We start from the raw sequence: 23,140 nt of genomic DNA, 5'->3' as shown, positions 1-23,140 counted from the left end.
TTAACCAAAATCATAATTGAGTGGAGGAATTCATCATAGTAAAGCAATCGTATAGCAAAAACATACAAAATTGATGGCTCTTATTTCATAAGTTGTTAAAATTAAACTTATTATTTGGTGTACATCATCATGTATCACAGAATGTAGACAAGTTGGAATGTAGATGAAATGTGCATAGATCCTGGCTGTCCCACCACTGGGACAATAGAGGCAACCAAAGTCATTAGATGACCAGTTTGCTATCACACTGGTAACTTCATGAAATAATAATAATAATAATAAAAAAAAAAGAATTATTTGGCCACAAGTACATGTCACCGTCACATTATTAAAAAGTTTATTGGTCACAATCTAATCATAGGTTCTCAACACTAAATTTAAAAAAAAAAAAAAAAAACTTGCACAAAAGCAACAACAACAAACCAACCCCCCCCCCCCCACCAAAAAAAAAAAAAAAAAAAAACAAAAAAACCTGATGCTCCCATAATATTTCATGGTCTCTGTTGAGACCAGAAGGAAATGTTTGCAAAATATTGTACATGTAGCTAGTTGTATTCTCTAGGGAATACTACAACTTTGTTACTCACACTACAATAATGGGAAAAAAAATGACTGTTACACATACATGTAGCTGATACATGGTGAAAAATATACCGGTAGTAACTATCACTTTTCTTTTCCTTCAAAAGTTTAAATTCAAAGCGGTAGGAAAACCTGAATTTTACTTTGAAAAGATAGAACCTTAACAGAACTTTTCCTGACAGGCACAAAATATGTCCCTTACCAAAGTTAGTACAGGTGCTTTGATATGCATTTAACAGAATTGTTCAAGAAAAAAGTACAATATTGGCATGATGTGATTTTGAAAGTGTGATGATTATGCCACGCAATTTTTGAACAAAAGATATACAAGAAATCATATGAACTCATATAAATGTGGATTTCTTATACTGAGAACATTGTCATCTGCTCTGAAATAACGATCTCACATCAGTAAAAACTGACAGTCTTTCAGTGCTTTGATGAGTGCAGATCAGGGCAGAAATCCACACAGCATTGTCCAAAGTCCCTGGCACAGGATGGCTTAAGATTAATCTCAATCTTAAGTCACAGATTTCCAATCAGTTGTAGGTTAGAAATGCAAAGCTGAGGCTCTAGAGAGCTGTATCATACCTTGACAAATTCTTAATCTAAACCTGAGATCATTACAGCATTAAGACACTATGACAAAAGTAAGCACTGCAAACAAAAGTCAGCAATATTCTACACAATAAATAGACAGATTGCTTTCAATGTGTTTTTTTTTTCCAATTACTGATGGAGATCTACCATCTCTAACTCTCCCATCAGATAAAAACAAACAAACAAAACTGCATGGGTGATATTTTGTTGTTATTGCATATCTAAGCTTGTTGGATTGATGGGTTTAAAATCTTTTGAGAGATAACAAATTTTTGAGGAAATCTTTCTGAGAGCAGAACCAACAAAATTAGCTTTTTTGTTTCCACACTCTATCTTTCCATTCTGTCAAACTTATGTCACTTCTACAACCATTCTACATGCTGTACTGCAGACAAAAATAAAAATGACATTAAAGTGAACCGAGTCTTTGGACTTGGTTAAGATATCAACATCATGTCTTGATCTGCCTTGCACCAAATCAACTTGCATATTACCCTGTTTATGACAAAATAAAATACAGCACACACACACACACACATAAAAAAAGGCATTTGAAGAAAGAGTGTTGAAGCCAGCATCCCATTTCCAAGACATGGAAATTTGAAAATGAAATTATTTTGCTTCATTCATAATGCACGATTTTAAAAGCTTGGTGGTTGAAAATTCTGTTTTAGAGAGTTGCAGGGATTGGGTTGGGTGGAAGATAGTCAACTTAGAGCTGTTGAATACACACTTGTGGGGGGGGGGGGGGAACTAATATATGTTCTGAAAAGATGATCCTGACAGAACATTGGAATGCCTAATAATAAAAACAACTGCTTATCCTGAAAATTTCTTCCCCTTTTTCTCATGCCATTACATGACAATTTGTGTCTACTATGGCATTCTATTTCCCTTCAATCTCTGATAGATAAATCAGTGAATTCTATTCTCACACACATTATGGAGTGTGGAGAAGAATAAAAACTAGGAAAAAAAAGTTGTCAACTTGACCAGCTCTCTCCCTGTGTGGAGACCCCAACAACTACACCAACCAAAAAGCTAAATGCCCTATGGCAATGGAGAAAAGTTTACCAAAGGATATCTGGATAAGAACAAAACTGACTGGCTTCTTCCACCAACAAAGGCAAAGTGAACATCTTGCAACTCTCGAAACTTCCCTAACTCGTGTAGATCACTTTACACTTGGAGATGCCGAGGAGGGGAGCGGAGAAGCCCGCCCTCGTTGTTGGCTGGACATAAAACTCGATGGCCCCTTCCTCTCCTTCCTTCTCCAGCTTGGGGACGAGCAGGTGGCAGACGCGGAAAGTGTTGCTGTGCGCCCGCCCGACGAACATCCTGTCGCTGCGGCCGACGCCCCTACTCTGGTTGGGGTCCCGCTCCACGCCCGCGCAGTAGATGTCAAAGTGGTTGCCCTGATTGGCCGGGTAGGACCAGCTGAGGGTGGCGCAGAGTGACACCACAGTGTCTGGCTCCAGGACCTCTGAGATGGGTGGGTGCCAGCTGACATCTTGGCAGGTCAGGTTGGTCACCTGCTGTGTCTGGTCATGGAGGCTTCTCGGGTCCACAATCTACACAAACACACACAAAAACCCCAACAAAATGGCAAAGCAAACTATGTCATACATGAAGAGGAATGGAATGCAAGCTGATACTAGTACAACTGCATACCCATTTGATTAAAACAGTATTTGGATCATCTCCTGTTAAAACTAATCTACCGGTACTTCTGATTGACAAAAGGGTTCACATCACATAACATTAATGGCTGGTTTAAGTAACCATCCTAGTTTAAGGCTATAAAGAAACTAGGTGTAATAATAATGATAATAATAGTGGCCTCTTATAATGTGCTGAAGTCCACCAAGAATGATGCTCATGGCGCTCTTACATAACCAGCATGAACAGTACATAATACAACCATACAATATTCAAATACGGTATACTGTCTATGATAACAGGTAAACCATTACAGGTTATCAGGCAATACAGTTGCATATTGTGGGGGTAGGTATCATCATAGTCTCGTTTGAGATTTAGGGAGGAAAACATACTTACAGATATCTAAAATCTCATATTTCAAAACGACCAAAGACATGGACTCTTTGATAGTTATTGACAATTATTGACAAATCATTGTTACCAAAAATATAAACTTGCTTGACATACCTTCAGTTCACCAATCTTGATAGAGTATGAATCCACGGCTTTCCCCGCTGCTGAGTAGAGCAGCAAGCCAACTTCTGAAATCTTGGCCCCTGATGAAAGGACTGATTCAGGAAGAAGGTAGTTCCTGGCAAGCAAAGACAGACACCCACAGTGAAAGATTGATGTCATTTTGAATACTGTATAGTTATGCTTTTATTTTCTCATACAGATATTTTCGCAAATGAGGAGGTCACAGACTGTTTTGCGAGATGTTGTTTTTGCGAATTGACACCTATGCCAATTTAAATGTACTATTACTCTAGCGTCTGGCGACATTTTCGCGTGTAGTTAAATTTGCGATCCAACTGTGATTCGCGAAATTCACGAAAATAAAACCCTAGCGAAAATAACAGCTTATACAGTATCATAGAGACAATTTTGCTCAGACCTGCTGATACTTTGTGTTTTCATAAACACACAAGAAATACTGCTGACACCTTTTCGTTATAATTTTCAATTATCATGAAACTTTTTTAATCTTGCACATGTCACTGGTACAATGGTTATTTTGAAGAACTTGGAAAAAAAAAATCGAATCGGTAAACAAAGACAACCGAAAACCTCAAGGCTAGCAAAAAATCAGGCATAGATAAAAGCAATGACAGAAGACTGTCTGTACTAATGCAGAGTTCCCAAAATGCTCTCATTCACACGATCATCTTCTAGTTGTGAGATGGGCCTGGCCTACCTGGTAATCCATCCCTGGGTGGACACCAGGGAGCTGTCGATACCAAAGGAGGCATCCTGGAGGATCTTCTGGCAGGTTGAGCCGAGAGGAGAGAAGACTGTGGGGCTGGAGGCCCTGAGCGACTCTGGGATGGAGTCCTGGTCTACCAGGGCTGACAGCCTTAGGCCCGAACCACTCATGGGCTGCTCTCCAGCCTTAGCCTCGTCTGCATGACATGGTGGGTGGAAAGGAAACATGATTATTATATTTTACTGTTTTGGGAGTAGACCCAGAGGAACTGAACTGAATTTAGTCAAACTGGATTGAGTTGGATTGATATTGGATTGGATTGGACTGGACTGGATTGGATTGGATTGGATTGGATTGGACTGGATTGGACTGGATTGGATTGGATTGGATTGGATTGGATTGGATTGGATTGGATTGGATTGGATTGGATTGGATTGGATTGGATTGGATTGGATTGGATTGGATTGGATTGGATTGGATTGGATTGGATTGGATTGGATTGGATTGGATTGGATTGGATTGGACTGGATTGGATTGGATTGGATTGGATCGGACTGGATTGGACTGGATTAGACTGAATTGGATTGGATTGGGATTGGATTAGATTGGATTGGATTGGATTAGATTAGATGCAGAGGAAATGATGACTAAATCTCTTCTGCCCTAGAAAGACTTTTTTTGTTGTTGATATATTTAAAAAGTGTAATAATTGGCTGCTAAATGACCAGATGGATGTGTTTGACAAGAATGCAATAAGAATCAATATTTTTGTTTCTATTATGCACATAAGTCATAATTCACCGAATCCCCCAGCCATCCATTCTACATAACCTTTGCCACCATAGTATAGACCGATTCAATTTCGATGACCTATTCACCTACCGCCGCTAGCGGCGCTATAACGGTCGCCATAACTGGGGGCCAAGGGGGGGCTTCCAGCGAGCTAGCTAGCTACCCAGCGAGTTGCACTTGCAGCTCAGCAGCCTAGCGTACCCATCGCGCATAGTTAGCCGGGCGCGGCCGCTGCGCCGCGGCCGGCGACCGCTGGCGCCGCTCTAATATTGTGATTGTTTACTCATGGCTCGACACTAACTTTTTTGTTTGGTGGCCCGATGGGGCCACCAAAATCCTAAATTTCAAATTTTTGGTGGCCCGAGAGAAAAATTTGGTGTCCCGAAAAAAAACAATAAAAAACATTAAAAGTCCTTTTTTTTAATGAGTCAAATATTTAAGTTTTATGATAGTAAGAATTAGAAGTTGGACATATCTACTCATTAATAAACTTCAACAAACTTGCAACACTCACTCTCAGGCACTCATTCAGTCCTTTTCATCCAGCAAACAAATTTAACTGCTAATTTCCGGCGCAAAAAGTTACGAATTTATTGACATACTTTTCAAAAAATTTTGGTGGCCCGAGGCGGGCCACCAAATTTGCCCTTTTTTGAAATTTGGTGGCCCGACTTTCACTTTTGGTGGCCCCGGGCCACCGGGCCACCGTTAGTGTCGAGCCCTGGTTTACTCACTGTGTGGAAAAGTCATTCAGCGGCTTTAAATGCCTTTCTTTTGGACAAATTGAGTGATTCAGACATATTGATCTACTTTGAAAGCTTCAAAGGAAGGATCAGGAAAACGCGTTGTGCAGTTGTTGGGTGCACAACATAAAAAAATGGAAATGGAAGTTGCACGGCAGTGTGTGAAATTCAGACACCGCTGACGCATGTATAAATTAAGGCAAAATTAATGTATAAAAATGCACATATTTCGAAACAAACTATGTCTACTATAGATTCTGTATTTAATTAGGTTATCACTGCATATTCGTAAAATATGTTGTTCATCTTAGAAGACAACTTTAGATCAAAGAATTTGATAATTCACCAATTTTTTTTTCATTTTTTTTCCCTTGGTCTCCTACTTGCCAAAGTTAGAATCCGCTTCCTGGCTATACTTTATTATTATGACAAACATTTTACAGCCTACACTACAGCTAAATAAATGTTTCAAGATACGTTAAATTCTTATATTGTTTTCACTTCTTCAATGTTCAGCACTGAATTGACCATAGGCCTATTCAATTTTGGCCTGGAACTCTGAATTTGACTTTTGATAAAGTGATACTTACAAATATTAAACCATGGATGGTGGCAAACATCAGCATTCTGTTTCATAATCATACTAAGAAAGCATGATTGAAAAATCACTTTTGTAGATTATAATATTAGGCGTTAGCGTGATGTTATGCAAGGTTACTTAGACCTAAAACAGTAGAAGTTTCGGTTGTAGACATTAGGCGACGTAGTCGAAACTTAAATTTAGGCATATACATGTACGGCCTAGAAACGCCTAGATTTATATTCCGTTTGGTTTGCTCAGTTAGGCTTGCCTGAAGTTATCCACAACCGAAAATGATATAGGATGTAGGGTTCTAGAAGTCAATAGGTCTAGATCTAGTCTGGACTCTTGCCTAGATTTCTAGACAAGATCTAACGTTAGACAGATTCTACCCTGCTGGCCCGACACTCCCGAGTAAAGGCAAAAGCCTGCCTTAAAAAGGTTAAGTGAACTGATAGCTTGCAATTTATTGCGCCATATCTAGCTCAAGATTCTTATTCATTATTTGTATTTAATTATATCAGTTAACTTGTCAACAGCCTAGGCTTATTAGCAAGACGTCTGCCTGCGCCTAGCAATAATTCTCCCCAGTGGTTTTTATTCTCTTGCAGGTCTTATACAAATGTGATATGGGGCTTACACGCGAGAACCCAAGTCATCGCCAAAGAAATAGAGTCTACAAACACTCACGGATCGTACCGATATTTACCTTGAAATTCAAGTTTTGGCTACAGCCGTATGTCATCTACCCATTCGCTCATAGTCGGTATAAGTTGTTTAATTTTATTTATTTTTAATTAGCTAGCAAAAAAATATAGACTCTAGTTGTCACAAATCCAGATGCGTCGATCGCTGCCAGCGCCAGAGATAGCTAGCTGGCTGGCTGGCGCCGGGTGGTAAAAGCACTGGCTGCCGCTGGCACCCTTGCCACGCACACACGGCTTGGCCCCCAGTTATGGCGTTGCCTTAAGAGGGCGCACTTCCATGAACAGTCGCTTGAATCGGTCTATATCCAAAAAAAAAAAAAAAAAAAAATGCGCCAATCATATGAAAGTGGAGCAGACATATCCGCCCCGTGAGGTCCTGTACTCGCCCACACTATTCCAGAGGATGAGATCCTTGGTGAGCTGGCCGCTGGAGCTGGTGAGGTAGAGACAAGCACTGCAGGAGTCACCGTGCTTGAGAGTGTAGGACACGAGAAGAGGGTGACAGCCTGTGATACCGGTACTGAACAGCCTGGAGGTGGGGAAGCAATATCAACATGGATGACAACTGGTCTACCATCCCTAGATTTTGGCAGGATCATTAGTCTTCTGGCACTACACAGGGCAAATCTTACACATATATGTACTTCTGTATTGTCCTTTTTCTTGCGCTTTCCATATTATGTTCCAGAGAAAGTGCAAAAAAAAAAAAAAGAATCTGGATGTTACATAGATGAAAGAGATAATAACAAAAGACAAGTGTTCATACGCCTAAATAGTGATTTCGGCACATCAGAATCCAGCAAAGTCTGAACAACATTGCCTAACTATCTACTACTACTAAAATGAATGTTTGAACCTCATTTTATAGTATATTTGAATATGTATCAAATATCAGTTCTATTCTGACAATTATATTATCTAACTCCTCATGCAAATAAAGACTGCATCAACTGGAAACACATGGCATTTTCCTGTCATTTTCATAAACACGCGTCACGCCCCGAAAAGGAACTCGGTAAGAATTCCAGGAAAGTTAGCTGAACTTACTTTTGTCATCTTCATAATCACACACCATGCCCTGGAAAGGAACTCAGTAAGAATTCTGGGAGGGTTTTCTGAATTTACTTCTGCCATCTTCATTATAACACACCATGTCCTGAAAAGGGACTCAGTATTGCAGAATTCTGGGAAGGTTTTCTGAACTTACTTGCACCTGTTGACCTGCCCTGCTGCCAGCGAGCCATGGATCTCAACACAGCCTCCACCATTGAAGCCATCCGACACAACATGTTGCAAGGTCTGTTTCTTGGCAGCGCCCTCAACGTCAGCAAACTGCTCGGGACCGTGGGTCAGGACGATCTGCTGGGCACTGAAATTACACCAGGCTTTCTTCATCACCTCCTGGATATGACAAGGATGGAAAGCCTTCATGACAATTTCTCCCTCACTTTCTTATTGCAACAAATAATTAGAAAAACAGAGATCTGCTGAAAACGAAAAGCTTTAGAACAGTTTTATCGGTTCCTGAATCAACTGACAAATGCAGTATACTGAAATTGATGTCACTTCAAATGTCATATTCAGATTTTGGACAGCTGTCACTGTTAATTTCCCCTAATTTCAACATACAGTTAAACAGTATACATGTGAAGGTTACAAATCTCATTGCATTCTTATTGCAACTGATTCACAAATTGCCTGTCATTAATGTACATATACACTGATTATTCAATGTTTTAGTAGTAGCTATGATAAAAATTATGGGCATACATACATTGTGTACTCAAGATTGGGTCAAAGGGCCAAAGCTCATCATATTCATTACACTTTGCAGTAAGAATTGTTTCTGTTTAAGACTCTCTGAGATAAATAAAGGGCGATTACCACGGGGCAACAACAACAACACTAGAAATGTCGCTATGGCGACTGATGACTCCGCCATAATGCATGATTCTCCCAATAGGTGTATAGTACAATGTCTTCACAATGTGTGATGACAGTTTCACATAACTGGCAAAATACTGAAATGACAGGTTTGTCAGAAATATCTTGAATGTTCACTTTCCTTGAACTGGGTTTGCTATAATTGTCTAAGAGTGCAGGTACACATATTTGGGGAATTGAGGATTTTTACTTGACTTCTGACCGACCCTTTTATTATTTAATGCAATGAGTAATTCTCAAGGTATGAAGAAAGAAAGAGTGTAATTACAGTACAAAATAGATTTTTTCTTTGCATTCAAACCTAGCCTTTGACCCTTAACCTTTGACCTTTGACCTTCTGGCGGGAAATTTCCCAGTGAATCTCCATTAGGCAATACACGTATATATTAAGTTTTAAAACTAATAAGGCAAGCATTGCATGTACACTAGTATATGAGGGAAGTAGTAAAATTTTGAGGAGTTGACCTTGACCTTTGACCACCTAATTATTGACCCATGACCCCTAAGTTCCCTAGATAATCCCTGCCATTCGGTACATGCGTATGTACCAAGTTCCATGAAGATATATTGAACCATTTGCCAGAGAAGTGAAATTGCAAAATTTTCACCTAACCTTTGACCTTTGACCTTATGACATGAAACTCTCTGGAGAATCTTTACGCAGTAGTACATGTCTACACTAAGTTTCAAGAAAATACCTTCAGGCATTGCATAGATATGGGGGAAATAGCAACATTTTCAGCATTTGACCTTGACCTTTTGACCTTTGACCTCTTGCCAATGTCACTAAAATCTATTCAACTAGTAATTGTCCCATCATACATCATCCTTGGACCAAGTTTGGTGAAAGCTGCTTCATCCAGTTTTGAGTTATCACATAAACAGATAAATTTTAGGATTTGACCTTGATCTTTGACCTTTGACCTCTGTCTGATTTCTCTAAAAAACTAATCAAGTAATTGTCCCATCATACATCATCCTCGGACAAAGTTTGGTGAAATTTGCTTGATCCAGTCTTGAGTTACCGAGTAAACAAATACAATTTCATGATTTGACCTTGACCTTTGGCCGATTTCACCAAAAATCTAATCAAGTAATTGCCCCATCATACTTTATACTTGAACTAAGTTTGGTAAAATTCCGGTCAATATATCTCAAGTTATCGCGTAAACGAATGCGGACGGATGTATGTACGTATGGACGGACGGACAACCTGAAAACATAATCTGCCTCGGCACCACTTCGTGGCGGAGGCATAAAAAGAAATATAACTAAGTCAGGAATGTAGTGCTCACATTGCCACACTTGAATCCAAATTCTCCGTAGCCCCTGCAGAAGTTGGTGACGAAGGGGAGGGAAGAGACGCCATGGGTGTAGAGGTAGGGGTGCAGCAGGGACCAGAACCTGGGGTGATATAGGAAGGTAAGTTAAAACAATAATTGGGAGGAAAGTAATTGGTATAGGAAGGTAATCTCCAAACAATTCATTACTGCCAGTAATACCCAATATGATGGACTGACAACTCAGGAGCTCCTTACTGGAGGCTAAATTGAGTAATGTGGGAGAATGCCCTCTACGCTTATGCTACTTTCAAATAAATGTTTTGCCCTGGAGGCCTATGTCAATGAAAAGAAGAAATTGAGCTTTTCGCGGGCAGGATGGACAGGAAAGACTATTAGATGTATAGATGGTTCGAGAGATGATATAAAGAGGGACAGATTTGAATCAGATGGATTATATTTCAACACACACTCATGAAGCTCGATGGACACATACAGAGAGTCACAGAATGAAAGAACTAAAAAGTACATGAAAGATGTACAGAACAATGAGCTTTTCAACTCCCCGATCAATATACAGAGAACAACCACCTTGAAGAGACAAGATCAGCTTTGTACAATGGAAGAGCTCTGACATGCATGCAGAACTATTTTTGCAACTCCAGACTCACTTATCTTGGTTGGCAATGAATTCCTTCTCGCCCAGTTTCTCCATGACCCAGCCGGGGGCAAAGATGGCAGCAGACAGGTTGTGTCTCTTGATCACCTCCATGGCCTGTAGGGGAAGGCAGCATCAGAAAGGAGGCCATAGGAAAAAACGAGGATCCAATCTGAATCAACACATGGGACCCCCTGTGCATGGTGTCCATTTGATTTGTCACTCTACAGGCAATTTTAGACGCAAGTGAATACACGCAATCTCGCAAATGGGTTACAGACGTACTTGCAAAGGGGTAAGAGCCATGTCCAGTGACATATACACACTGGTCAGTAATAGTTCACAGATTTTAAACTACAAAGTTGATTCAATTTAAAAAAAAAACTATAAAAAAAACCCCACCATTTGCAAAAGTGTTAACTGTCACTTGCTTCATTTTACATCCATCTAATACAATTCATATTCACACTTTCATATCTAAATCAAAAATTTCAGATAGGCTTAAGGACCACAAATGAAATACATAAAACACACTTCATCTCCTAGCACATTTCTCCATTACTCACTAATGGTGAATATTCTGCAAACTATCTGATCTGTACACAATCACCCTATTTGTGTGATGAGGAAAGAAGAAACATAAGTTGGTGAATCATACCAAACTTGTATGACACATTCTACTTTTCTAATACCAGGTATGGTTGCAAAATTGTTTTCCTTGCTTTGACCAGGCATGACATACTCCTTGATACCTGACACAGAGTTATGAGTCAACCAGATACAAAATATGTAGCTGCACCAACACCACGACAGGGTGTTACACTAGGAAGTCCGACATAGATTCACCAAAATGTGATATCCATATAGAATTAATTTGCCTTGTCTTTGACATTGCAATACATCTTTGATTACCACTGTCACTGTCACTGGGAAGTGGCATTTGGGCCACTGAATGGTTTGCATGTGGACGGGCGTCAGCCCATGAAAAACTGTCAAAACCTTCTAGCCCCTCCCCCTCCTCTTTATGTACCCTACAAATGAAAACACAGCTCTAATGTTAATGTCACTTGATTCCATCATCATACCTTGTTTGTATTCCACCCTCCTCCACCAAAGCAGTTTCTGCCAAAGACATCCACGCCAACGTACACGTCAAACTGCCGGGGCCCAGCGTTCTGGACCGAGGCAGCCAGTTTGTTCTCATTCCATGTGTAGTTCAGGAAGATCGCGTCACTCACATCAAAGAACAGCCTGATGAGGAAAGGCATGAGTCAATCAGTAACTCTTCATGAGCTTACTACTAGGGTATAAAATCTAGAGAATTCAGTTGAGACGGAAATGCAACAATTGCTAGAATTTCTACTTGGAACCTCCATCAAATGTTTTTTGCCTTTTTTGGGGGGGGGGGGGTGGCTGGGTAGGACAAAAGGTTAGTAATAGACTGCTTTCAGCCTGCAATTTTGATGATTTACGGACATATTTTCCCTCAAATTGATTCGATTGCTAACAGAATTTCAGGTTTGTGCAGCCAAATGGAACATGAATCTCTTCTTTCCCTATTCTTATTTCCATTGGCATGTGTGAGATATGCTTAACCCGTTGAGGATGGTTTGATTTTGCTACAACACGCATTTCCCATAGACGCTTGCCTGAGTATACTCAGGACTTGTCCTCAACGGGTTAACAGCTAGAGTTTAGTTACTTCCATCAGACAACTGGAACCAAAGGTTACTATGACACACTAACAACTTTTTTTTAAACATTTAACTATATATGTGTCACAGTAGGTGCAGTTAGATTAGCTGAAACATTGTGTACTGCCTGCCACTGGGTAATTGACATTGATTAGCCCTGGTAAATTACAATGACATAGAATTTAGCTGAATGTAATACAAAACAATTGACACAGGATATCTAACAGGTATCACACATTTCCCACTCACGATTTTGAATGTCAACTTTGCTATTGTTGTTACGTCCGTTACTTGGCTATATTTCCAAGGGACATATCAAGCACATGAAGAGCAGAGACCGCCCTCACCTGTTGTTATCATTCAGCATGTCTTGCCACCGGAGGGTGCCGTCGGCGATGACGCTGTCATACCAGATGACCTTTGACCCGGGAACGTGGGCGTGCATCTGCTTGGTGAGGTAATCCACAAAGCCGACGAGTTGGGGCATGTGGTTGGGCTGTTGGTAGAGACAGAGGAGAGAAAAGCCGTTCTGTGTTTATTGCAAAACACAGACATGAAAGTTTGGCCTTTCGGGGTTCTCCTTGCACTTTGCGTCGATGTGACAATGAAAAACACAACAATGAAACTCATTATACTGGTGATTACATTATGTGACTTATCTCTCATAAAACAAACAAACGAAAACATATACATATATATTTATTTGATCAAAATGCTAAGAAACATACTGTTCACACAATCTTCCTTTGTAACATCTACCAGTAGTCATAAATAGTGTCAAACATTTAGGCGAGCAAATGACATACCAGATGAGACAGTACAATTGTACTACAATCAGTTGGTGGTAAAAGAGTACATCCTCAAGAATCTTCTTTCAGAACATAATTCCGTCTTTATTTTTTCATAACTTGGAATTGTACTCATCAGCACAGATGTGAAATGTACTGCTGCTTGATATTTTCTGGTACTCTTCAGATATAAGGTAACTGACATGGTCATGTATAAAACAATAAAGTTTATAGCACAGTTAGCACAGAGGCAGGCAGTCATTTTTTTAAAAATTAATGTACAATGCCTGAGTAGCGTAACACTTACTGCAATAGGATTTTCAATGTTCACAAGCCAGCCATCAAAGTTGTAGTACTTTGCGATTTCCACCATCTTATCGGCAAAGGTCTTGTAGGCAGTTTCACTCTGGAAGATCTCCTCACATCGCTTTTTGCCATCCTGCCACTCAGTAATCATGGTACCTGAAGAATCCAATGAAAATCACATGAGTACGTTTATCTCCTACAAAAGAAACATTTGCCGCAAAACCAATAGCACTGTATACTACTTTGAAAAATATGCTTCCGGTATATGAAATTGTCAAAAAGACACATTAAAACACACATCATCCCTCCTTCCCACACACACAAACAAACAAAACCCAGATAATCTACTTCTACTATGACCAAATGTTTCTCCTGATATTCTTCAGGTTATGTGGTAAGGTGTAAAATTTGAAAGACCTTTTGATCCTTCATGGGCAAATGTATACATCCACAAATTCATGAAGAATGTTATTCTGTATTTGTCAAACAGATTGCCTTGTCTAGATCCATGTGTTCTGTACGTACAATGTAATGATAGTAACAGGAAGAAGATGCAGCCTTTTAACTCCATTTCTTTTCATGTAATTTTGAAAATTCATTCTGATTAAATGACCATCCCAATGTCTTTCATCTCTGCTGTAGAAAGATACCTTTTTTCAGTACATTTTGCGGATTTAAACTAAAAAACCTCAATTTTAACATGTACTGCAATGAATATGGATAAGACATAAAAGGAGCAGGCTGAAATTAAATCACAAAAGACTAAACTTCACTTACAGTGCACTGTATTATGCTTCATAATACGGTACTGTACTTATGGACAGATCTTTATGCATGACACTTTCTTGAAGAAATCTGAGCATTTGAATTTAAGAGTTGCTGACTTCATTATAGATACACTCAGTCTGCCCAGCTAAATCTGGAGATGGCCTTATAATTTAATATGAATAGCAGCATCCACTCACCGAGCATAAGAGTGCCATTTTTGTGGGCAGCATCCGTCCAACCTGGCGGAGGGATGGTGATAAAGTGGTGGCTAAAATAGATGAAGATGTCGACATACTGCCAGTGGTAGAAGCGGTAGGCTGTGCTGATGGGAACACCCTGAACAAACCTTTCAAGGAGGCAGGAACAGAATAAGACATTAATGCTACATGGAGTAATATGACTTCATATGGCATCAAATCTCAAATTGAAAAAAAAAAAATGTTCAACAAGATGCAAAATCACTACAATTTAGTGGTCATTGCTTTTCAGTAAGAACTCTTATGTGGCTGATATTATTTTCAAAATACATTCCCATACCATTTTTCATGAGACACTCACTCCATGCTGGAGATAAAGAAAACTAGAGTGGCTTTTTATCTATGATGTATGTCTGTTTGTTTGTTTGTTTGCTTGCTTGTTTGTTAGTTTCTTTTTTCATGTATTTGCCCGCACATAAATTCAATCATTTAATGTCAGTTTTTGTTTTGTTGCTCTCTTATCAAATTCTGAATTTTACACAGATGATGAAAGAAATATCTATATAAGACAGTGATTATCAGGTTGCACATCAGCCTATTAACTGATTCTAGGGCACCACGTTGGCAGCAGATACATGTACATCAGACAGAACAGTAACTGTTGTTGATAATTCTGTCTCTCAAATTTCAAACACACGAAAAGAGAGGAAACTTTAATTACTGCCATGTGGCATATCTTATGCGATTCACAAATCTGGAGGTGAAATGCTATCCAACAACCCTGTACCAGCTGTGGGACAAATCTTTTGTGATAAAACAGCTTACCTATCATCAATGTATCCTCCTTTCATATCATGGCAAACCAAAGTCTTGGGTCTGGGATTGTCGGGAGTTGTTGGAGTAGCAAGCGGTGTTACCGGAACATTGAATTTATCGTCTCCACATTGCCATAGCAACACTTCATCCAGGTTTCTCAAAGGCTGGGTGATGGGTTCTGAAGTTTTGGGCTCATAACGATTACCTGCAAAGAGAAACATAAATAAACAGGAGAACAAATGAAGGCAAAAGTAAGAAATAAAAAGAGAGATCAAACACTTGCACTGAGTTTAAACACATTCAGGATACCTGGTTCAAAATTATATTTCAGACTGATGTGTCATTTACCATTAAAGTGAGACTTTCAAACAAGTCTGCCAATCTAACTATAAGAATATCTACACTGCTTTCTGGTCCTACAAATTTTACCCCCCCCCCCCCCCCCCCCATGCCAAGTGAGGCACTCTGATGAACAAACTTGAAACTACACTCATGTACTAACTCATAGTATTAACTAAGCTCTATCACTTTTAGTTCTGGAGGAGAACATTTTTAAAGATTCCTTAGTTTGGGGGGCAGGGGCCTCCAGGAGGGGCTTGGTGCCCATTTGAACAAATTGATATCCTATCCCCTAGGAACGCTACCTGCCAAGTTTGATGTAATCAGTCATGGGGTTTTCTAGAAGAAGAAAACGTGAAAAGTTTACACACGACGGACGACGTATGACGGACGACCCACGACAGATGCTGAACAAAGAGTGATCGCAATAGCTCACTTGAGCCTTCAGCTCAGGTGAGCTAGAAAGTTAATGGCTGGATACAACATCGCCAATTGTTGCTCATTAGGGTGAGAGAGTTGAAAAAATGAGGTCTGTGAGCACTGGATTTCTAAGACCTATTAGGATGAACATTTGGGTTAGGAATAGGGTTAGTGTTTTGGTTATGCCACGGTAGGGATTACAGTTAGGGATCGGGTTCTTACAGGTATAATTTACCACACAGATGAAACAAAAACCCAGCTTTAGGGCTTCAAAATAGTTCTAACGTAAGACTTAGGGAGAGAAACTACCAATGTAAAAATGTTAATCAGTATGATCAATGTTAAGTATTGTTAAATATAAAAAATGTTAACATTTAACAAAGAGAAGGAAAAAAAAAACAACTGTGGTCCAAGCAAGAACAATGCATTGGTATGTGACGATATAACCAAATCAAAGGCTTTTCATATTTTACACTCATGCTCAGATACATAGTAAAAGATTGTTCCAGGGTCTACACAGGCTGTCTGAAGATCTCATGATTCTGATTGATTGTAGACCCTCCTCGTCTACTTGTTATAGATGTCTATGCCAATATTTGTGTTTCTTTTTTAAAATTATTATTCTTCACTAACAATGTACTACAAATTTCACATGACAATATGCTATCAAAAGATGCTGTGGTGTGGGGCAGATACACAGTGATCCAGAGGCTAGAAGGCAAGCAGAGTTGCCATCATATAAAAATCAGGATCTTTTTGATGGATGTCTATCACTATAATTATGCTGACATTGTATCAGCACCAACACCAAGGTTTGACCCTAGGTTTCTATATTACAATACACAGCCGTGTTGCTGTACAGCACGGCATCTGGTTGGGCTAAGGTTTCTACTGAGCAGGCTATCAAATTTTAGACGCTGTTGCAGTCTATATGGGCAGCTTGTGTTAAACTGTAATATTTAGATTGAAATTTACGTACATGTAGATAGCTAAATTCCTTAAGACGATCTCCATAGGTCTTAATATTGTGGCACAACCGGGGCAAGGGTAAACATGGTAAAGACTTTACTAAAAGGGTGTGGAGAAAATTATGCTATTTATGCTGGTAGCTAAGTAGTAAGCCTAGGCCTATGCATCGATTCCGGGATATCACTGGCACTGCCCTGCCCTGTATCGCAGCACTGCTACCAGTAAATTTATTGTAAACACGGTAGACCATCTAACATTTACAGTGCAAACCCCCAGTATTCGGTCATTTAAGCTTTTCTGCAATATCTTTTACACTAAAATAATACTAATCATATCTGCAGCAAACTTGAAAGGTATGTACAAATGTATATCAAATTTCTTTCATCTCAATTTTTATTTTGTTAAATACATTACGGTGATAAGCACAATCAGGGTATGCAATCATGGTTTTCTCACTTTAAACTGTTGTAACTTCTAAAAGAATGCACCAACTGACTTCAAAATTCACATGCAGCATGCCTAGGGTGCGTTCGAGCGCTCTCCTAAAGTGAACTGTACCGTACCGTACCCGCGCCAATGGAGCGTTCGAACGCTCCTAAAGTGTACCGTACCGTACTGTACCAAGCCAAAAGTGGACCACTTCACGATGTGCTCCAAAAGCATACCAAAAGCGTACCAAAAGTTCGCTGTCAAGCATGCACGTATTATGCGCATACGTCACAATGCAAAGACATCATTCTCTTTGTTCAGGACAGCTCTAAGTAGGTCAAGCGCAAGGTGAATGACATTCTTGCTGTAAACAAGCATGACCTTTTCTAAAAATAACTTGTGAGGTACGCTTTCTCCACAGAGCGCTCGAATGCTCCAAAACTGGCACAGTTCGGTATGGTACGCTTTAGTTCAGTTCGCTTTGGTTCGCTTTAGAGCGTTCGAACGCACCCTATTACATCAATAATCACATGTGGTAATACAATAGATAATTTCCTCTCATTTACTGTTAATTACTGAAGATTAATTACCAAAAAGTACCTCAAAAGCCATGTAATGCATCAAAAAAAGCGTTTTACAACTTACGTAAAATCAAAATTTGAGGTCCGAATTTTAAGTCTACCCCTATATGTGTTTGGTATCAAATCAATGGATTTTTTCCTGACATTGCTTGCATGCAATAAAAAACAGTGGTCCTTTCTGCTGGAGAAAGTTATGAGGTCCAAAGTCCTGTCATGGTAGGAGTGTAATGCTGGCTTATTTCTGTGACATTGTGACCTTTTAACCCATGCTGTACAGCTATACATGGAGAAACAGCTTATTTTTCTGCTTTTCCGGAAAATACTGTTGACACACTACAAAGTGGTGTGCTGTTTGCCAATGAAAGTTCCGCCAGTTTTGAGTTTTGAGCCATTTTCAAATGCTGAGGAAAATAAGTGCAGCCGTATTTTAGTATTTTCAGTGAGGTATATCCTAATATGACAACTTGGAAAATCCGTTCCTTTTATTCAATATCCTTGGTTATTTAGCCATGAATTGTTCATATGTAGCAATCTATTGTGTGAAAATTTGAGCAAATTTGAGCAATAAGAACTCATTTTTCATATATTTACAAATTGCTGAGGAAGAATAATACTGATCCATGCCCATTTTCTACTGCATGAAGGCCATATGATATGTGTTTAGTGATCTTATTTCAATGCTTTTTCATTTGTAAAAGATATCATAAGCAAAGACATAGTATTTTGGCTTAATGTACCATTGTTTGAGTGTCACAGCTTGGATAACAACTCAAGTAAACATAAATCTCATAGAGATCCTTCCGCTATCTGTGTTTACAAAGTTTGTGAGAATGGATCCAAATACTATGTGCACATATATGAATACTTAAGGTCAATCTATAAAGATAATTTTTTGATGAAAAATATCATATCTTCCAACATACCAGCCCTACTTTCATAAATCTTCTCACCAATGGCCAGCACATGTCTGTTACCTATTCCTGAAAGTTTCACCTCTTCACTCTTTGGCAAAAGTGAAATATTATAAAATATATGAAAGTGGTTTTATATAAATTTGAAGTAATGCCTACGAAATCGATCATCTATTCTGAGTAGTGAAAATATGGTCACATTAATTCATATTTTGTGATATGTCATGGTTATGTGCTAGTGGTGAATGAAAGGGGTATTTATAAGGAATATGTGAAAGCAATTTCGGACGAAAAAAACATTTCTCTTTTTTTAATGATTTTTTCCAATACATTAGTCATTTCAATGTAATTTGACACTATGCGCATTTTAATGTACAATTTTGATTCTTTTTTTAACATGAAATGAACATTTGTACACTCAGCTACAACAAACAGCAAAAAACACATTTTCACCAAGTTTTCTCATTTTTCCCATTACGCATTTGCACACCCTGATTGTGCTATTGACCTTATAGAATTTCACAAAATCCCAAAATACATCACCTTGAAAACCCCCACAGAATATGGTCACCGCAATCAGAATTTGGTATGAACATCAGGCGATATGCATGTTCGAGGCCGCTAAAAAATGCACCACGCTATACCTTGCTGGCGCAAAATTGCATCAGGGACACTGCGGCGCCCGTTGGTGACTAAATTCTGGCAAGTCGGCCTTGTATTCAACCCAGGTTGTACATCAGCACGTACACAGATTTTGTTTTACTTTTGCATTTTTATGTATACCATCACACTCTGAGCTTGCGATAAGAAAAAAAACTCGCAAGAGAAGGACTATTTCTTGATTTTTACTAGTGCTTTTTTGGCAACCCGTACTCTTAAAACTGGGTTTACTGTAAAACATGATATATTCGCGGCATGAAATTTACGCGAATTGGAGCCGACAGCCTTTTTCGTGGCATGAAATTTTCGCGAATTGCCACTGGCGTTCAATACATGAAGTGTAGACAAAAACTTTCGCCTGCATTTTAATTTCGCGAATTTTGGCGCTCGCGAAATTCGCGAAATTAAAATGCACGCGAAAATTCCTCGTTTTACAGTAATTCGTGCGCTTTGGAAAAGTTGTGCCGATTCGATTCTGCATTTTTGACAGTGAAATTTGGGACTCTGAATGGATTTTTGAAGGGGAGTAAGGGACTTTCCTATTGTGAACGACAGTGCTAGTATGTCACATGAAGCTTGAAGTGATTTGTGTGTGTTGTGACAGTAGAACTTACTGCCATACTGGCTTGTGATTAGTGATAAGTTAAAGTGGCCAATTCAAATTCCAGTAGGTGACTTAATACTGGTGGTAGGCTTACCCACTGCACTAGATAAAGAAACTGAATAATGCCGACTCTACTTTATAAAGCTGCAGTAAGATAAGGAAGGTTATGTTAGATGAACATATTCATCAGCTTTTCGTTTGTTCGCTATTATACACTAATACCGCTGCGGCATTTAACTTGTTATTAGATTGATCTACTAAGTTAGTGCAATAGGGTGACTGGACCATTTTTGTAACTTTTAGAATTCTCTAAAGAGCGGATTGAACTATTTCATATTTGAATATTTGGTACCCTGCCCTGGGGCTGGGGTACAAAATGAAAATTCCCCATTTTGTTGAATTATTTTTTTTTTTCAGCGCTCTACCCTGAAGCTACCCTGGGTTACCAAAGATATGCAAAATAATTCTTAGTATTATTATGCACAAAAACGTTTTCTTGTTTGTAATTATGCAACAATTAACGCATGCAAATAATAGCTTTTTTTCTCATCTACATCATACATGCTCTGTTGTATGGTTGGGTGTTCATAATACCGGCTACCTAACGTTTATTCTATCAATAGAAACGTGAAAAATCTCACACTTTGCCTGAAATTTTACTCACGTGTGGAGAAAATACTCCGGATTCACAAGCACGCACTGAAAATGCGATCTGAGGTACGCGCTCTAGATGGCGGCTTCGAACGCGTGGGGTGTCATTTTTTCCGCACTCAGTTGCCCTGCTCATTTCAACCGACCACCCTGACAATACGTATAAAGGGCACTTAAATGCGTTTTTTCGACAGGCCGCTGTTTTTTTTCTAGCCGTCATTTTTTCCCCAATAATATTTGAATATATTTTGAATCCTTCGATATTACTTTTGAAGGATGTTTGATGAATTTGAATTGATTTTCATTAGGAAACTTTTCATCGTAATTGAAATAAATTAGATGAGTCGGTTTGTTTTTTCACATTCATTTCTCGTTTCTACATCAACTCGTACGGTCATAGCGGGCGACAAAATAATTATGTCATGTGTATGCACATGTGTAACATGTGTGCACGATCGTACAATTAAGCGGCGGTGACAATTTTGCGGTCAAAATCGTCAAATTTATTACGGAAGGATACTCTACATCTAACAACGAGTCAGCAAAGGTAGGCCACTGCCGGCCTAGTTATATGTAGTTACACGATAAATCTTATTCGATTTTGCTAAATTTCGTTAATTTAGAGGGAATACTTATTTGTTTTCGCCTCATTTTACTCGGTAGCGTAGCCCAGTGAAGAATCGAACACTGTTGCGCGTAGTCCCATGCGTACATTTTCTTTCTGTACGCGCAATGCCATTATAATGCGCGGTCGGTCGTTATGCACCCGGTCGGTGGGTTGCACACCTACCATACTCTTTGCTGTTTAAAAGTTAACATGGAAGGAAAATCGGCATTGCGTTCGTTATCGCCAGCGCTGATGAGAAAATAGTCGGCATTACAACATTGTACAGATGGCGCTACACAACACTGTAGACTGTATCCTAACTACATGCAGCCGCTGTCGCGACGCGACAGCGCTGCACCTCTATTCCTTCGCAGACGTTGTTATGGTTCACTGTTTCCTTCATGAATATCTTTATTAATCGCGGAAAACTAAAATATATGGAATTATCGTAATCTATGACCATCATTCAATAATCGGTATGCGATTTTTGGGTTAATTACGTCAAAAACTTACCGAAATCTGTGGCTGAAATCAGGTCTGTAAACGTCCTTACTGCTTCACTCCTCATCTGCGTGTTATATGAATGGCATTCACTCTCGTATACTACAACGTAGGTAGTCGGGGCGGAAGTGATGAGATAGTCGGATGACCCCGACTAAAAAAGGTCAAATCATTGCTGGTGCAGCACGCGCGGATCTAGCGTCAATTACCGTATTACTACAAGTTTTACGTAATGCATGAAACGCACGGGCGCACGGGCGTAGGTAAAAAGCAACCACTTCTGAATGCGCATGCGTGGTAGTTTGTTGATTTTTTGAAGCTCTCGAAGGAAAAGATGCCACCGCACGATCTACTCCGAAAAATTCAACAATAAGGTCTGGATACCAACAAAACGCCGAATTCAACTCAACCACCAGGAAAATATGCTGTAGGTAAGTGTTGCAATTATATTACTCTTAAAATCATACAAAATAAAAGGTACTTTATGTGATTTTGCCGTCAATAGTGACGGTCGTTTACAACGTTGAAACACTAACACATGTCAGACCCTGTGCGCAGCACAGTGTCTGGTCAGGCTAGACTGTATCCCAGATTACGACAGATTACCTGGTGTGGCGGATCTAGAGGGGGGCGCAACCATTCCCCCCCCCCCCCCCCCCCCCTTACAGAATTCCTGCTGAATCCGGCCCTGCATCATATTCATTAACATGATTAAGACATAAATTTATTTCAAATTTCTGGTGGATACGACTCTACTCCCTACTCCCAATTGCCTTGCCCTCTCTGGCAGTGGAAACACTGATGAGGCGGTGAGGTACTGAGGCTACCCTGGATAAATAAGAGTAAGACCTTATCATGTTATCATTTTCATAACCTATCGAACGCGAAGCGAAGCGTTGTTAAAAATTTTACTCATCACACTCCGTACTCCGTGATCCCATACATAAAACTAACACTCAACAGTAACAACAATGGAGCGCCCCAGGTCATGAGGTATGCCCAGGGTTATCATACTTACCTAGATCAGGAAAATCTGTTACTTTAACTTTGGACTTGAATTCAGCTGCAAGAGAACCTGGGTCTGCTGACGAAGACATGGCTCAAATTC

General features: G+C 39.5%; 1 protein-coding gene across 1 annotated transcript; it reads right to left on the bottom strand.

The window, feature by feature from the left end:
• Positions 1–1,938: 1,938 nt before the first annotated feature.
• LOC139726309 (cytosolic endo-beta-N-acetylglucosaminidase-like) lies at positions 1,939–23,132 on the bottom strand. Its single transcript, XM_071637380.1, has 13 exons — positions 23,051–23,132; positions 15,370–15,565; positions 14,545–14,693; positions 13,581–13,735; positions 12,833–12,981; positions 11,877–12,042; positions 10,805–10,908; positions 10,149–10,257; positions 8,117–8,310; positions 7,296–7,438; positions 4,079–4,283; positions 3,352–3,475; positions 1,939–2,753 (listed from the first exon to the last, which is right to left on the bottom strand). The coding sequence occupies exons 1-13, from the start codon at positions 23,127–23,129 to the stop codon at positions 2,343–2,345; spliced, it is 2,184 nt and encodes a 727-aa protein (XP_071493481.1). The 5' UTR covers positions 23,130–23,132; the 3' UTR covers positions 1,939–2,342.
• Positions 23,133–23,140: the final 8 nt, after the last annotated feature.

The sequence above is a fragment of the Diadema antillarum genome, unplaced genomic scaffold (genome assembly GCF_040938485.1).
Source record: "Diadema antillarum isolate AM-2024a unplaced genomic scaffold, OU_Dant_1.0 scf00000017, whole genome shotgun sequence".
NCBI classification, from domain to species: domain Eukaryota; kingdom Metazoa; phylum Echinodermata; class Echinoidea; order Diadematoida; family Diadematidae; genus Diadema; species Diadema antillarum.
Note: the sequence above shows the minus strand (reverse complement) of the source record. Positions and strands in the feature narration are given on the sequence as shown.

What these genes read in the sequence shown, in the direction of transcription:
- LOC139726309 (XM_071637380.1), bottom strand. Translation starts at nt 23,129, where the DNA reads ATGTCTTCGTCAGCAGACCCAGGTTCTCTTGCAGCTGAATTCAAGTCC. An exon ending in ATGCTGAATGATAACAACAG is followed by an intron (nt 12,043 to 12,832) that starts GTGAGGGCGGTC and finishes TTTCCTCATCAG; the next exon opens with GCTGTTCTTTGATGTGAGTG. An exon ending in TTCATTGCCAACCAAGATAA is followed by an intron (nt 10,258 to 10,804) that starts GTGAGTCTGGAG and finishes ATATCACCCCAG; the next exon opens with GTTCTGGTCCCTGCTGCACC.